Source organism: Staurois parvus, unplaced genomic scaffold (assembly GCF_062004578.1).
Source record: "Staurois parvus isolate SC_StPar_1 unplaced genomic scaffold, SC_StPar_1.0 ptg000644l, whole genome shotgun sequence".
Lineage (NCBI taxonomy): Eukaryota > Metazoa > Chordata > Amphibia > Anura > Ranidae > Staurois > Staurois parvus.
The window spans coordinates 2,467,704-2,482,836 of NW_028318440.1; the positions used below are offsets into that span (position 1 = coordinate 2,467,704).

Below are 15,133 nucleotides of genomic sequence, written 5' to 3' on the forward strand. Positions count from 1 at the left end.
GTTTATTGGCCGAATTTTCGGCCAATAAACGAAAAATCTGTCGGCCCCGTTGCCGATGCTGACACCAATGTCCACGAAAAATGGTTGGTTTTTGCGGATTTTCCAGCATGACCGATAAAACGAAACGAGAAGATCCGCACAAACCGGCCAGTCAGTGCCGCCTAACAGTGCCAGTCAGTGCCGCCTATCAGTGCCATATCTGAGTGCTGCCTTTCAACGCCCATCAATGCCCATCAGTGCCATCTACTAGTGCCTCCTCATCAGTGCCACCTATCAGTGCCCATCAGTGCAGCCTCATTAGCGCACATCACTGAAGGAGAAAAATCACTTATTTACAAAATTTTATAACAAAAACTAAGAAAAAATTTATTTGTTTTTCAAAATTTTCAGTTGTTTTTGGGTTGTTTAGCAAAGAATAAAAACCCAGAGGTGATTAAATACCACCGAAAGAAAGCTGTCTCAAAAAAATTATAACATTTTCATATGGGTACAGTGTTGCATGACCGCGCAATTGTCAAAGTGCGACAGCGCTGAAAGCTGGCCTGGGCAGGAAGGGGGTGAAAGTGGTTAAGGTCATGTTCCCTAGACCCCAATAGGCCAAAGACCCCAATGGGACAGAAATGGTGAAAAAAAAACCTGTAAGGAGGTATCAGGGGCGGACTGACAACTCATGGGACCCCCGGGCAATAAGGGATCATGGGGCCCCTGTGTCCTTGCCCAAACTCAAAAAAGCCTATGATAAAGGTACCAGGGGTATCTCATGGGGCCCCCTACTGACCCTGGGCCCTCGGATAGTGCCCGAGTTTCCAAATGGTCAGTCCGCCCCTGGGAGGTATAACCCTCCCTGAAATAAAAAAAAAAAAGACGTTTTGCCATCCGCTCTACGTCTGACTTCAATCAGTGTAGAAAGCAATGAAGCTCATCTATTGCCAATACATTCATGAGGGATCGGAGCTGTCTACGGGGAGAAGATCAGCCAGGAGGAATGAGTGGCAGCAGGGGATAAGAGGGAATCATGGTGCGGAGGAGCCATGTGATTGGCAGAGCTCCTAATCCCGGCTCACTCCGACAGCCTGCTGCTTACTGATCGTGTAAACAAGCCGGAGCCTGGAGAGGGCGGAGCCCGAACGGTTCATGTGCCGGCCAGGCCCCTCCCCGGGAGGGCGGGACTCCATCCAGCTAATGGACGGCTTTAATTGTTCGGTGCGCTTCCAGAAAGGAGCAGATGTTCGGGGGGGTGAAGAAAGGAGACGGTGGATGGGATTTGTCCTGTGCCCGGCTTCCCATACTAAACATTGTCTTCCGGCTGCCTGCTCAGAGCTGAGCCTCGCTGTGTGCATATAGGAGCCATCACATCGCCTGCTGTTTACATAACGAGAGACTTTCTGTTGGTGGCAGCCGTGGGGGAGGAAGAGGATCTGCAGCAGCTCGTCACAGGTAGCATGGTCAGCTTGGAGGTGATAGGCATGACTTGGCAGGGCTCTGGATTGAGCAGAAGGGTGCTGACACTGAGCCTAGGCTTCCCATACACTATACAATGTGATTGTACCATCTCCCCTCACATCGGCTATACAGTGCCTGAGTTCAGTCGATGGCTTAGGATGGTCCTCCTATTAGGTTTTCTAGATCTACTTATTTATTTATTACAGGCAGGGGTGGACTGACCATTTGGAAACTCGGGCACTGCCTGGGGTCAGTAGGGGCCCCATGAGATGCCCCTGGTACCTTTTTCATAGGCTTTTTTGAGTTTGGGCAAGGATACAGGGGCCCCATGATCCCCTATTGCCCGGGGGCCCCATGAGTTGTCAGTCCGCCCCTGACTACAGGTACTTATATAGCGCTGTCAATTTACGCAGCGCTTTCCATATATATTGTACATTCACATCAGTCCCTAACCCTCAAGGGGTGTACAATCTACGGTCCCTAACTCACATTCATACATACACATACTGTGGGCCAATTTAGACAGGAGCCAATTAACCTACTAGCAAGTCTATGGAGTGTGGGAGGAAACCGGAGTACCCGGAGGAAACCCACGCAGGCACAGGGAGAACATGCAAACTCCAGGCAGGTGGTGCCGTGGTTGGGATCTAAATGAAGTTGTATAGTATATGGCTACTGCACAGTATACAGATATGGAAGACTCCATAGGACGAAACATCGATGATAGGATTCTATTTCTTATCCCCTTCCTTTCAGACATAAGGAGTCATTCGTTTGCAGAGACGTAGATCAGAGATGGCATCTTTGAAGATATGGGATCATCTGCAGGCTGGCAGCTCCGAGGTGGACTGGTGTGAAGACAACTACAAAATCGTCCCCACCATCGCCGAGTTTTACAATACAGTAAGTGCTCTCTGTGCACTGCATTGTTTCATTTCTTTTACATTTAGGCTCCATGCACACTAGCATTTTTTTTTTTAAGCTCAAAAACACTGGATAGAAAATGCAGGTAATAGCATTTTTAGTAGCATTCAGAAGTGTTTAGCAGCGTTAGCAATTTATTAGTGTTTTTACAGTACATGTAGAGGGGAAAAAAAGGGAAAAAAAGCTGTTAGGAGTATTTTAGTAGCATCTTTTTATGCTGGAAAAACACTCCAATAAACTCTACAAAAACACTTTTTTTTTTTTTTCTGCTTCTAGATGCTGAAGCTCAAAAAATACTACTAGCTTTAGCCTGGGTTCACACTGATGCGGTGCGGGATTAGCAGCGTTTTCTGTGCGAATTCCGCACCACATCAGAATCGCACCCTGTTCATGTGAACCGCTGCGGGTGTGTATGTTACGTTAACAACACCCCGAAATTGGTCTGCAAAACGCGGTGCGATGTGCAGAATCGGATCACATGAGTGTGAATACTCAATGCGATCTGATTCTAGTGCGGACCAAAAAAAGGGTCCTGCACCTTTTTAATGCAGATCCGGTGCGTTTGGAGCCATACAAAATGTATGTCTCCAATCGCACCACACACAATTTGCATGTGAGTTGCACAGAAATGCGGTACGATTCCTGTGCGAATCACATGCGATGTACCTCATGGCACAAGTGTGAACCCAGCCTAAAGTAGTGTGCATGGACACATAGGATAACATCATTTAGCTTCTAGGAGCAGAAAAAAATGCTGATAACAGTTTCTAGGAGCTGAGAAAAATGCTAGTGTGCATGGAGCATTACAAAACCCTGAAATGCTGTCAGTTGATCTACAAATCACATGACATCTTCTGGTAGAGGTCTTTCTAAGGCTAGTCTCTGAAAAGTAATCTATGGTTGACGCTAACCTACATCTTACAGGCATTGAGGCAATCTGCTGCCTTCAAAATGCCTTTTTTTTCTATGCCGAGCAGCAATTTTTTTTATGGAACTAAGGCCCGTTTCTTACAAAGGGTCTGATCAGGTCTGCCTGTCAGTTTTTCAGGTGGACCTGATCAGACCTTCCATTTACCCCTATGGACCGGCGAATGTAAACGGACATGTGTCCGTTTGCACCCACCCACCTTCGATCCAGATCACTAACAAAAAAAAAAAGCGGAAGGGATCTGTCCCCCTCCGTCTAGGCCAGGGGTAGGCAACCTGCGGCTCTCCAGCTGTTGCAGGACTACAAGTTCCATCATGCCTCTGCAAGTCATAGCTGTAACTGTCAGTTTTGTAATGTTGCAATGCCTCATGGGAAATGTAGTTCCACAACAGCTAGAGAGCCGTAGGTTGCCTACCCCTGGTCTAGGCAGTCGGGTGTAAATGGAGAGCGGAGTTCATTTACACCTAGCTGCCCATAGAGTTAAGCAGGCTCTGTCTGTATCCCCTCTGCATAAACTGAGCAGACACGGATCTTTCATTCACCCGCTGATCAGCAGGGAATCGGCAGACAGATCTGCTGATCAAAATGGAGTCCACCCCATGTGAAAGGGGCCTAACACATCACAACCACTTGCTGTTGCTGTGTGGTCCTATTCAGGGGCAGACTGATCTTTTGGAAACTCGGGCACTGCCCGAGGGCCCGGGGTCAGTAGGGGGCCCCATGAGATGCCCCTGGTACCTTTTTCATAGGCTTTTTTGAGTTTGGGCAAAGACACAGGGGCCCCATGATCCCCTATTGCCCGGGGACCCCATGAGTTGTCAGTCCGCCCCTGGTCCTATTGACTTGATTGACTGAATTTGACAGGGAGTTCCACCTGTGAACTCAGCAATTCATGTTAAATTTGCAGCAGCATGTGTATTGATCCATCCTATATGCTGTGTTTTAGGTGGGTATTTGGGGGTGTAGTAAAACTTCAGCTCAGCCACCTGTTTTTACCACCACCTGTTTGAAAGAGGCCAAAGAGGGACTTCTCTGTAGTGATTTATCAATGTGGGCAAAGCAACATGAAAACACTGTTTGTTTTTGGGGTATGGAGTATTTGTAGGATTCCATAGACAGCAATAACATTTATTTGCAGGCTTATATTATAACCTGTACACTAGAGGAAATAATACTGAAGCCCCATTTACACCAGAACGCATTCCATGTGTGTTTCCTGCACCGCATTCACAAAGCACTGCAGTTGCAATCTGCATCAGGTGTCAATGTTAAGTTAATGAAACCCCAAATGCAGGTCACAAACACAGTGCGTTTGCCAGCACTGGATCGCATGATACAGAAGTACCATGCGATCTGGTTGCAGTGAGTTTCCAAAAGTAGTGCATGCACTACCTTTTGGTGCGGTGCAGTGTGATTTGAGTCTATTCAAAATGAATGGGTATAAATTGCACCACAATAAACCGCAAGTGAATCGATTCCTAGTCTGAACCAGCCTTAACCACCTCCCGCCCGCCATATAAGGCAATAACGGACGCAAAGTGGTTCTCTCGTTCTGGGAGGACATCATATGATTTCCTCCCATTCTAACCGCGCATGCGCGGCTCCCGGAGTGCGCAGCGGATCACCGATCAACGGAAAGAGCCGAAGATGTCGGCTCGGTCATGTGATCAGCTGTGTCCAATCACAGCTGATCACATGTAAACAGGGAAATGCCGGCTATCGGCATTTCTCTCCCCACGAGCTGTCACGCTGACAGCTCGTGAGTAGAGGAGAGCTGGTAATCGGCATTCCTCAGAGGGAACATGTACAGAGATCATCACAGTTATGTGCAGAAAAAATGCAGCCTGTTCTATTTTTCTTTTCTTGTTTTTGCAACTGGAACGCACTGCAACTGCAAACACTGATGTGAACCAAAATAATTTCAATGCATGAATGCTATATCAAATAATTAACTTTTATAGGGGAGATTTACTAAAACTGGTGCACACAGAAATTGGTGTAGCTGTGCATAGTAACCAATCAGATTCTAACTTCAGCTTGTTCAATTAAACTTTGACAGTAAAACCTGGAAGTAGATTGGTTACCATGCACAGCTCACTAGATTCTGTGTGCACCAGTTTTAGTAAATCCCCCTATAGTGTATTTGATTTAGGAGTTATGAAGGCCATAGATGGTTTGTTTATCGGCCGATTTTTCGTCCGAAAGAATAATCGGACGATTTTTGCACTGTTAGTGGGGCATTGCCATCGGCCGATTTTTGCAGTTCCTCATTTCTTTTATCGGTCATGCTGGAAAATGTGCGAAAAATGGCCGATTTTCACAATCATTGCTGGCAACAGAACGACCGATGTTTCGTTTTTGGCCGTCATTAACGAACTGTCTATAGCCTGCATTAGTAGTCTGTCTCACCAGGAAACATATAGTGCCCTTGGTGTGCCAACACAGTGAGAAAGGTACCAGGCATTCACAGGAAATAGACAACATAGCTGTGCGTTTATAGTGCACCACACGATAGGCATTAACAGCAATTATATGAAGTGTACAAAGCAATTCTCTTTTATTTGATAACAGGAAATTATTATGCAAACATAATAGCTACTAAATCATCATCAGAGACTTCAGTGTAATTACAGTTATAGACAATTACAATAAGCAGTCATACATGACATTGTTGTCTGAATGATCAATCTCCTTTGAAGTATTTACAATGTAATTAACATACTATATATTGGAAAGGAATGATGATATGGCCTCTTGCACACTGACGTAATAATTACTAATGTTTGCACATAAGATTTTGCTGGCAGGGTGAAAACCGCACGTTCTATTTCATAAAGACCTCAAGTAGTCAAGTGTGCAGGTGTAAAAACATGCATATGAGCGTTAAATTCTTCATCTTCCTCTTCTAGCTGCCAGTGTTTTCATTTCCATGTATGTACTTGCATATACAAGTAAATTACTGCACTTAAATTTAAAATTTTATAGGATTTTTTTTTTTCTGGGTTTGAATGCATCACTACATTAAGGCTCATTCACACAAACATATACCGGCTGTCTGTGTAAAGTACTTACCTAAAGTACTCATGTTTAGATATGTACAATGACTTAAGAATGACACTATACCTATATGTATTTACATGCATACAGTCTATGTACAGCCCTAGACACAACTTCAGTGTTTTTTTTTTTTTTTGCATGCCACTAAACACGGCACACATTTTCATTTGTAGATACAGCTGTGTGTATAGCCCCACTGATTCCTATAGTGCTTTTTTTAGATACACACAATTATTATTATTATTATACAGGATTTATATAGCGCCAACAGTTTGGTCAGCGCTTTACAATATAACGGGAGACAATACAGCAACAGTACAGTTCAATACAAGAGGGATAGGAGGGCCCTGCTCCTCGGAGCTTACAGTCTAGGAGGGAGAGGCTAGTGGTACAAAAGGTAGTAACTCTGGGGGATGGACTGGTAGGAAGAGTAGAAGATTCCATTATTAGCTGAGGGCAGGATAGGCTTCCCTGAAGAGATAGGTTTTCAGAGATCGCCTAAAAGTGAGCAGAGTAGGCAATAGTCTTATAAATTGGTGTAGAGAGTTCCAGAGGATGGGAGAAGCTCTGAAGAAGTCCTGGAGACAAGCATGGGAGGAGGAGACAAGGGAGCTAGACAGTAGGAGGTCTTGCGAGGAGCGGAGAGTACGGTTTGGGTGATATTTAGAGACAAGATCGGTGATGTAATTTGGGGCAGAGTTATAAATGGCTTTATACGTTATTGTTAATGTTTAGATCCATATAGCATATAGTTTTGTGTGTTAAACACTGCGTTGTTAGCCCTTATGAATGCGCCCTTACAGATATTTACACAGCTGTGTGCATTGTCCCATAGGCAATGCACCTGTGTTAAGATTCTTTCAAAAAAATGCTACACAGCTACAAATGCAGCTTTTTTTATTTAGCCTTTGTGCAAGTGGCCCATTAGAAATAGCAGCACGTTTTTAAATTTTTTTTTTTATCTAGGTAAAAGCATTTGGCAGTATTTTTGAAGATAGAACCAATTATATTACCCCACTATAGAAAATAACAAGGGTGTATGCGTAAAGAGGAGGTCCAGGCCCCCCAAAAATATTAAAAGTCAGCAGCTACAAATATAGTAGCTGCTGACTTTTACTACAAGAACACTTACCTGTACAGGGGTCCAGCGCTGTCGTCACCCAGGCTAGTTCTTCACTAGCTCCTGGGTTCCCAGCTCCAGCATTCCAAGTAAGGGAAACCGTAAGTGAACCCTTGCGGCTTCACAGCCGGTCCTACTGCGCTTGCGCGAGTCACGCTGTGCCTTGAAATTGATCCCGCAGTACTCTGGGACATGTGAAGTGTCCCAGAAGACTGCGGGGCGGAAGGAAAGGGGCTGAACTTCCAGCCCAGTTTGCTACTGCGAACTGAGCCAGAAGTGGGAGCTGGTACCTGCCAAAACCAGGCTCCCCCCCCCCCAAAAAGCTTTAAGCATCTGCGGACACACCACCTTTTATCTCCCTAACAGGGACATAAATGTGAGGCAATTTATATATTTTGGTGTGGCGCTACAATACACCTCCTTCCTTTTTCTTTTGAGTGTGTGCTGAAAATTTTTAAGTGTTTCGTGCTCAAAAGAATGTGACTCTCATGTGAATATTGCACCTATACTTTGTTGATGTGCTAAAAAAAACCATTCACGTAAAAATGTATGTACTACAAAACATCTCCCTCCTTAGAACTATTACTTAGAACTTACTACTATATAAATCTATGCATGATTGATGCAATATATATCATGTGTTACAAAACACCTCCCCCCTACACTATTGACAAATAAAAATTGGCAAATAAAGTTGTGAAAATCAATTGAAAATACTGAATTATAAAATACAGCACATAATATTACTAGTCCTTGAAAAAGTACGGTACTTTAGTACAGTTTTTTAAAATTTATGTAACACATGCTTCCTTTCTGTGGACCCCACTCACCGGTGTTTCAGGACCCCTTATTTAAAAGTGGATCACATGCACTTTGTCAACCACCGCCTTTTTTGAAGATAGGATGAAATATCTTTGTAGTTTATGTGTAAAAAGCATTCTGACAATTGCATCTGTTGCTGCCTTGAACTAGCCTATATTAGGCTCATGAGGACAACAAAGCTTGTGAAAAAGCAGCTGGAATAGGTACAACAAAGCATTACCAAATTATTTTAAAGGCTAGGTTCACACCTATGCAGGTTGCATTTGAGCTGTTTCTGCATTGCCTTTGCGTTGCATTTTGTACCTGCGTTTCTGCCGTGTTTTTGATGCATTTTGCGTTTTTTATTTATTTGTTTTTTTTTAATTTTCTTGTTACTAGGCAGATTTAAAATGCAAAAAAGCATCAAAAACGCACTACATGCTTTTCTGCAGCATTTCCATTAACGTCTATAGAACCAAAAACGCAACTTTTTGCTTTCAAAAAAGTCCCTGACCCTTTCCAAAAAATGCGCCGGATGAAAACGTGGAGGTGTGAACCTTTCCCATAGGAAATCATGTTAAATGGACTACTGCGTTTCTGGAAAACGCTTAGGTGTGCCCCTAGGGTAAAGCTGGTTCCTGATTGGCTGCTTTGGATTTTGGGTACATCATTGCTTTTGGTATAATATGATAAAGTGAGTGGTCAGTTATCCTTCATACTGTAGTAGAGTGACGAGCGAAATTATTAGACACAGCACATTTTTCAGCCTGATTCTCAGTGTCAAGCTGTACAGATTTCTACTTACAAAAGACATTTTCAGCATTTTTACTCCAAGAATGCACAGATTACAGAGAACAGCCTAGATTTCTAAAAATAAATGCCATGAATCTCTTTGACCACACAGACAGAACATTTCACAGGACTACATTATACATATATTATTGTCCTCAGAGATCAGCAGCACATGCGTTTCTAGGAGTCAAACAAGCATTCTTCACAAATGAGAGCTGAACAAATGCACATTCATCGTCCTTTTTTTTTTTTCTTTCTTTGGCCTGTTCCCTCATATTCAGCATGGTAAAATCACTGCAGGGGCTGTCCTCACATATTCTTCTTTGGTCATGAAAAGTACACATGTGGGAGCATTTTTTTTTTTTTGCCCATAGCAACCAGTTAATTTCCATGAATAGTTAAAAAAAACAAGACAAGGATTCTGATTGGTTGTAACTGATGGCCAGAAATGTCCTTGTTAGTACATATATAAATAAAACCTACTCTGTCTGCAACTTTGAAAGCCATTCATTGTATTAATCAGAGCAGTTGAAGGGATATTTAACAGAATGTTCCTTTTGGTTCAATGGCTAAGGAACTTTTGTGTCATAGGAGACATACCGAGGTTTCCATTTTTATATATATATAAATATACACACATACATACATACATACACACAGTATAACAGTATGACCACATGTAAACAATGAAAATTCTCAACAAAAACAGAAAAAAGTGAATGCTTAGAGAAAGCAGCAGCTAGCACAAATTGGTGACAAACCAAATAAGTAGTTACATAAATCAAAAAAGTGCAGTGCTAATAGAAAATACACTGAAAAAATCCCTCTGTGTGCATCAGTATAAAAAAAATATAAATTAAATAAATATGTGTTTACATAAATAAATTTCATAGATATATTAAATTACATAAAATATCTAAAAAATTCATAATAAATTTAATTTAAACCACCACTAATTGGGTGAAAGTGACAGTTCAAATAATGTCCAAATGGAGAACCATTCAAATAGTAATTTTGCAACAGTTCACAACATAATGGTGCATGCGAGCTCCCGCAGCGCTCACAGGCTATTTAAGGGAGTTGAGTATGACGTGAACAGTAGGCATATCCCCTGAAGACGTGCTGGTGCAGGAAACGCGCTGAAAGGGGCCTTACGTGCTGATGTCATGCCGCCGTATCTGTGCTCGGAGTGGCGGCCATCTTCGTAATTCCAGCTGCTGGTATTCTATGTCTTCCACTTGTGTCTGCAAAGCTAAGTGCCTTCAAAAGCCTTTTACATGGTGTATATACCAACAATTACGTCACAATGCATATATTTCCTCTTTCACTTTCTGTACATTTAAAAGACTTTCTAAACTGTGCAGTATATGGCCTTGAGTACCAGCTACAGATTGGAACACATTACTTCACAGGAAATAAGGGAGGGGGGAAGTGAGCTGATGACCTTGCGAACAGAGGCTGTTAGAAATGTTAAAGCTTTTAAAGGGTAACTCTGCAATATCTGGGTGCTGCCACAAGGTAGCACTGAGCAAATAGATACCCAACCTTAAAATTGTGTGTGCCCGTAACAAAATGGCAGCAAACTTCATTACCCTATATTTCCATAGGTGACTCTTTAAAAGCCCCTACAGGTCATCATTGTAGAGTTATGCATGATCTCTGGAGCTAAAATGTTTCTTCTCACGCTGACGTGGGCAGTGATATGTAACATTAGTTTTGCAATCAACGTTTATGTGCATAGGCACTCCCAAAACATTTACATTCGTGTGTGTATCAGGGTGGATTTGATTTAAATCAAACTGATTTAAATCACTAGTCAGTAAGGCTCGATTTAAATCATAGTTTTCTACATAAAGACTAATTCTTGCTGGTATAACTTTAATATGCAAGTAGATGAAGATTTTTAGAATAACAACTTTTCATATTCGTTTTTTTATCCCCAGTTTAATAGGTTAATCATTCATATTTGGACAACTTTTCTGTTGTACTTAGGAAGGAGAAAAATAATCATTACCTTTAATAATAACAATTTAAATAGATTTATTCAACTGAAACAATATCATTACAGCATATGTTATTTGCTTAAACAAACATCCATGTTTGGTAACTAATGTGGCTAAACAATATATATATATTTTAAGAAACTTAGACTGTCAGCCCCTTCCTCCTCACACTTAGTTTCACTTTCTTCTTGTGCAGATCTATTCCACTCCAAACAATCAGAAAAATATTGTTTCTATTCTATTCACTGAACTTCTTGAAACTTAGCACTGAAGGGGTTGATTCTGTATTCATAGGTTTGTAGAAGGTCTTAAGGGATTAAGGTCTTTTTCTTAACTCTGTTCATGTTATAACATTTTTGCTGTGAAGAAGAGGCATGTGATCTCCGCTGAGTCAAATTCAGTTTTGAGAACTGATAAAAGTAAACCAAGCATCTGTGACAATATCTTGTAGGCAGAGAAACTGCCCAATAATCTTACAAAAACCTCTGAAAGAGCATGACATTGTGAATGGATTCATGGAATTTATTTACCAACAAAATTAAACATATACAGCCTTATTCTACATAAATAAAAAACTAATCTTTATTTCATGATGGAATAACCTTTGGATGGTAATATATTTTCCTCAAAAAGGAAAATATAAAAAAAAAGGAAAAAGGAAAAATTTTAAAAAATCCGATTTAAATAAAAAAAATCTGATTTTTTTTTTTTTTTTTTTTTAATCATTGATTTTTATCCACCCTGGTGTGTATGTTAGGTTAGGTGGGCCTCAAACATTTTTTGGGGGGATTTTACATGTCGCTTCTGAGTCAACAGGAAGCAGGGGAAGAGAGTGGGTGCAATACTTTGCAGGTTTCTGCAGAAATTTTTTTTATAAATGATAATTTTTTTACCTGTAAAATATGTGCATTTCTTTTTTTTTTTCTTTTTTGTTAAAGGTGAACTTAGCCTTTAACTTTTTGCATTCTCCTCTATACTCTTACATTGCTTACCTAGAAATGTGAGTTGCCAAGCTGTGTCTTACTTTTATACTTTGAGTCACTTACCTGGAAGAGGTATGCAGCAAATAAAAGCTGCACAAAAGTCATTATTTGCCAACTTGTTTTGGGTTCATGGCTAAAAGTATTGACGCGAGGGGGAACCTGACAATCAAGCAACTAACATTTTCAGATGGATAGTTCAGAATGGCAGCCTTCTTATTTCCATTGACAGATTTCCTGTAAGATGTGATAGCTGACAGTTATTCTAGAACTGATTTGCAATCCTGGCAGTTCACATGGTAAAACAAACATTTATCACACATCTGCTTGGAAGGGATGATGGGGTAAACACAAGTGTGGAGAACAAAGTGTGCTGCTTCAGGTTGACGCCTGAGCCACAGATTTCACTTCTTGTTCGTACTGACTTCTGTATCTTGTGGAGAACAATGGATACGAACGTCAAGACTCTTTACCAGTTGTTCCTATACAGTAATGCATGGTTATGAGATCACCAGTTTACACTAACTTTTTTTGGCAGTAGTTAAGGACATTGTGTTTTATGAATGATATATTTTCTGTGCCTCCTGTATCAAGGCAGAAATATGGTTCTGAGATAGACTGAGAACTTTGACCACATTTGTGAGATTACATAATTAAATGTATATTGGATGGTAGCAGTGAAGCTGCCCTTCAATTCAAATGAGTGGATGTGATTCATTGCGAATGCTAGTTGTGATATCCCCACAGTAAACACACACAACTGTGCAAAACACAAAGGTAAGCACATACAACCAACACAGTAAGTATGCCCTCTATATAAAAATAATACCTGCCCAACTATATAGTATAAAAATAAGGTGCATACCTTTAGGCTAGGATCACACTACTGCGGGTGGTTGCGGGAATTGCGCCTGTTCCCGCACCAGCTCTTTACAGACACATGGGGCTGCTAATCCTTCTTAATGCAATAATACAAATAAAGAAGCACTGAAGTTATACATACAAAGAGTTCACATGTGCAAAATAAAAATAAAATAAAAACATACCTTTCCACCAGTATCAATATGTCTAATAGTCTAGAACAGGATTGTCAAACTCAGTCTCACCACGGGCTGCATCAACATTATGGTTTCCCTCAAAGGGCCGGTTGTATCTGTAAGACTAGATGTCCAGAGCTCCCCCCCCCCTTACATTAGATGTCAAGGGCCTTCCACCATCATAAATCAAGAGTCCCCCACCGACTCTTACATCACAGTGCACCCCCCCCCTTACTTTGTGCTGCTGTGGGGAAGAAGCTGGGGGCGGAGCTTGGAAGCAGAAAGTTCAGGGTCTGTAGGAGGACCAGGGGAGGGCTGGAGTCAGCTGCCGGAGACTGCTGGATGCTGGGACCAGGGGAGGAGGAGACGAGGGGGTGCTGCGGCTGCACAGATAGGCACAGGATATGTAGGAGCAGCTCTGTCCTCTGCTGCCAACTCCTGAAACGGGGATGGAGACAGAGACAAGCCTCTCCATAGCTGCACTGCAAGATCTGGAGGAGGAGTTCTGTCCTCTGTTGGGGGCAGAGATGAGGGGGTGCTTCAGCTGCAGTAAAGGGCCGTATCTGGCCCGCGGGCCTTGTGTTTGACATATGGGGTCTAGCATCTGAAGGAGATCCTCTTCTAGATTGAATGATGTGCAATCAACAGAAGGCAAGTATTCCAAGTTGTAGCAGAAGTTGGCATCATCAAGGTTACATTGAGATGAAGCAGGACACCCCTTTTCATCAGGGGCATCACAAGCTCTACAGATAGAGTATTGTCGAGACTTTAGGGACTTGATGGAGCAGTTAGCATTAGCACTTTACTACTTTTATTTATTATTCATATCCTGTCCCATTCAAGCTGCTTACATTTACTTTCTTATATGTATTGACCCAGGTCATACTAGCACAGGAGTCTTAAAGAATCTGAAGATGCTGGACTGTTAGGCTTATTGCTACTGATGGTTTGTCAATTTTAACTTTTTATTTCACACATGCGCATTTGGAATTCTAGTGCATTGTATGTATTATTGTTTTAATAAAGGTGTTTACATTTTTATATACTATTTGGTGGTGGAGGAATTTTTATATAGAGGGAATTTTTACTGTTTTTGGTTGCTTATTGTGTTGTGACTGAGCTATAGCAGAATATCTTTTAGCTTGGAAGGTTTAATTGACCTCTCAGTTATTACAGGAGTGGATATTGAATAATTTGCATAAAATATGCAAAAAACAACATTGCATACAAAAATGCTGATTAGGGACAAGGCTACTTGTGCAATTAATAATCGGTGGTCAGTATAACTGTGGAAGCTTGTGATTAGTACTTCAAAACAACTAATACCCACAATTTTGTTCATGTAAATTGGCCTTTTAAAACCAATTCAAGAAAAAAAATGACCTTTGCGCTGGATTCCCCTACACACATTAAGAGTTAACTGTTCATTAAGTTTAGGGATAAAGAGTAATCCTTGCTCCTGTAGGCTCTCTCTGTACATGTGATCACTCTCTAGCTCTCCTCTCTGAGGCGCTTCTGGCCAGAGTCGCACGCTTGCCACAGTAGCCCTGCATTGTACATGATAATGCACAGGATCTGGAACTACCCACAGCTTAGAGTATGGGAGAGAAGTAAACAGTGCTGGAGCCTGCCAGAGCAGGGCGTAAGGTCATGCTGGCCATACTCTTAACTGAAAAATCTGTAATTTGGACAGTTTGTTCGTTTTTCGTCTAGTTAATGGGTACAAGTAGAAAATTAGTTTGTGAGCCAAAAAATCAAAGGAAAGGTTTGGAAAACTTCTGCTGAACAGATGACAAAATTGAAAGGTTAATGTGTTTCTCGCCCATTAAAAATCAAACTGTTGGTACTGTGCATATGTGACAAAATTAAGAAAAATGTATTAATTTATGTCTATTAAATGATTTATTGTTCGAAAATTGGTTATTATATGATTATTTTTGCATTCAAATGATTTTTCAACTAGTGTATGGCTAGCGTAAGTATTCCATCCTTTTCAGATTTTCCTAGACCACAGGTGTCAAACTGGCGGCCCTCCAGCTGTTGCGAAA

At 41.5% G+C, this 15,133-nt stretch overlaps 1 protein-coding gene across 1 annotated transcript in view; it reads left to right on the forward strand.

Moving 5' to 3' along the window:
* Nucleotides 1-1,139: 1,139 nt before the first annotated feature.
* The window catches only part of ACER2 (alkaline ceramidase 2), a 32,335-nt gene continuing 18,341 nt past the window's right edge, over nt 1,140-15,133 (forward strand). Inside the window, exons 1-2 of the mRNA XM_089693965.1 lie at nt 1,140-1,437; nt 2,200-2,346. Coding sequence (XP_089550091.1) covers nt 2,239-2,346 — 108 coding nt within the window. The 5' untranslated portion in view covers nt 1,140-1,437; nt 2,200-2,238. The remainder of the gene's footprint in view (nt 1,438-2,199; nt 2,347-15,133) is intronic.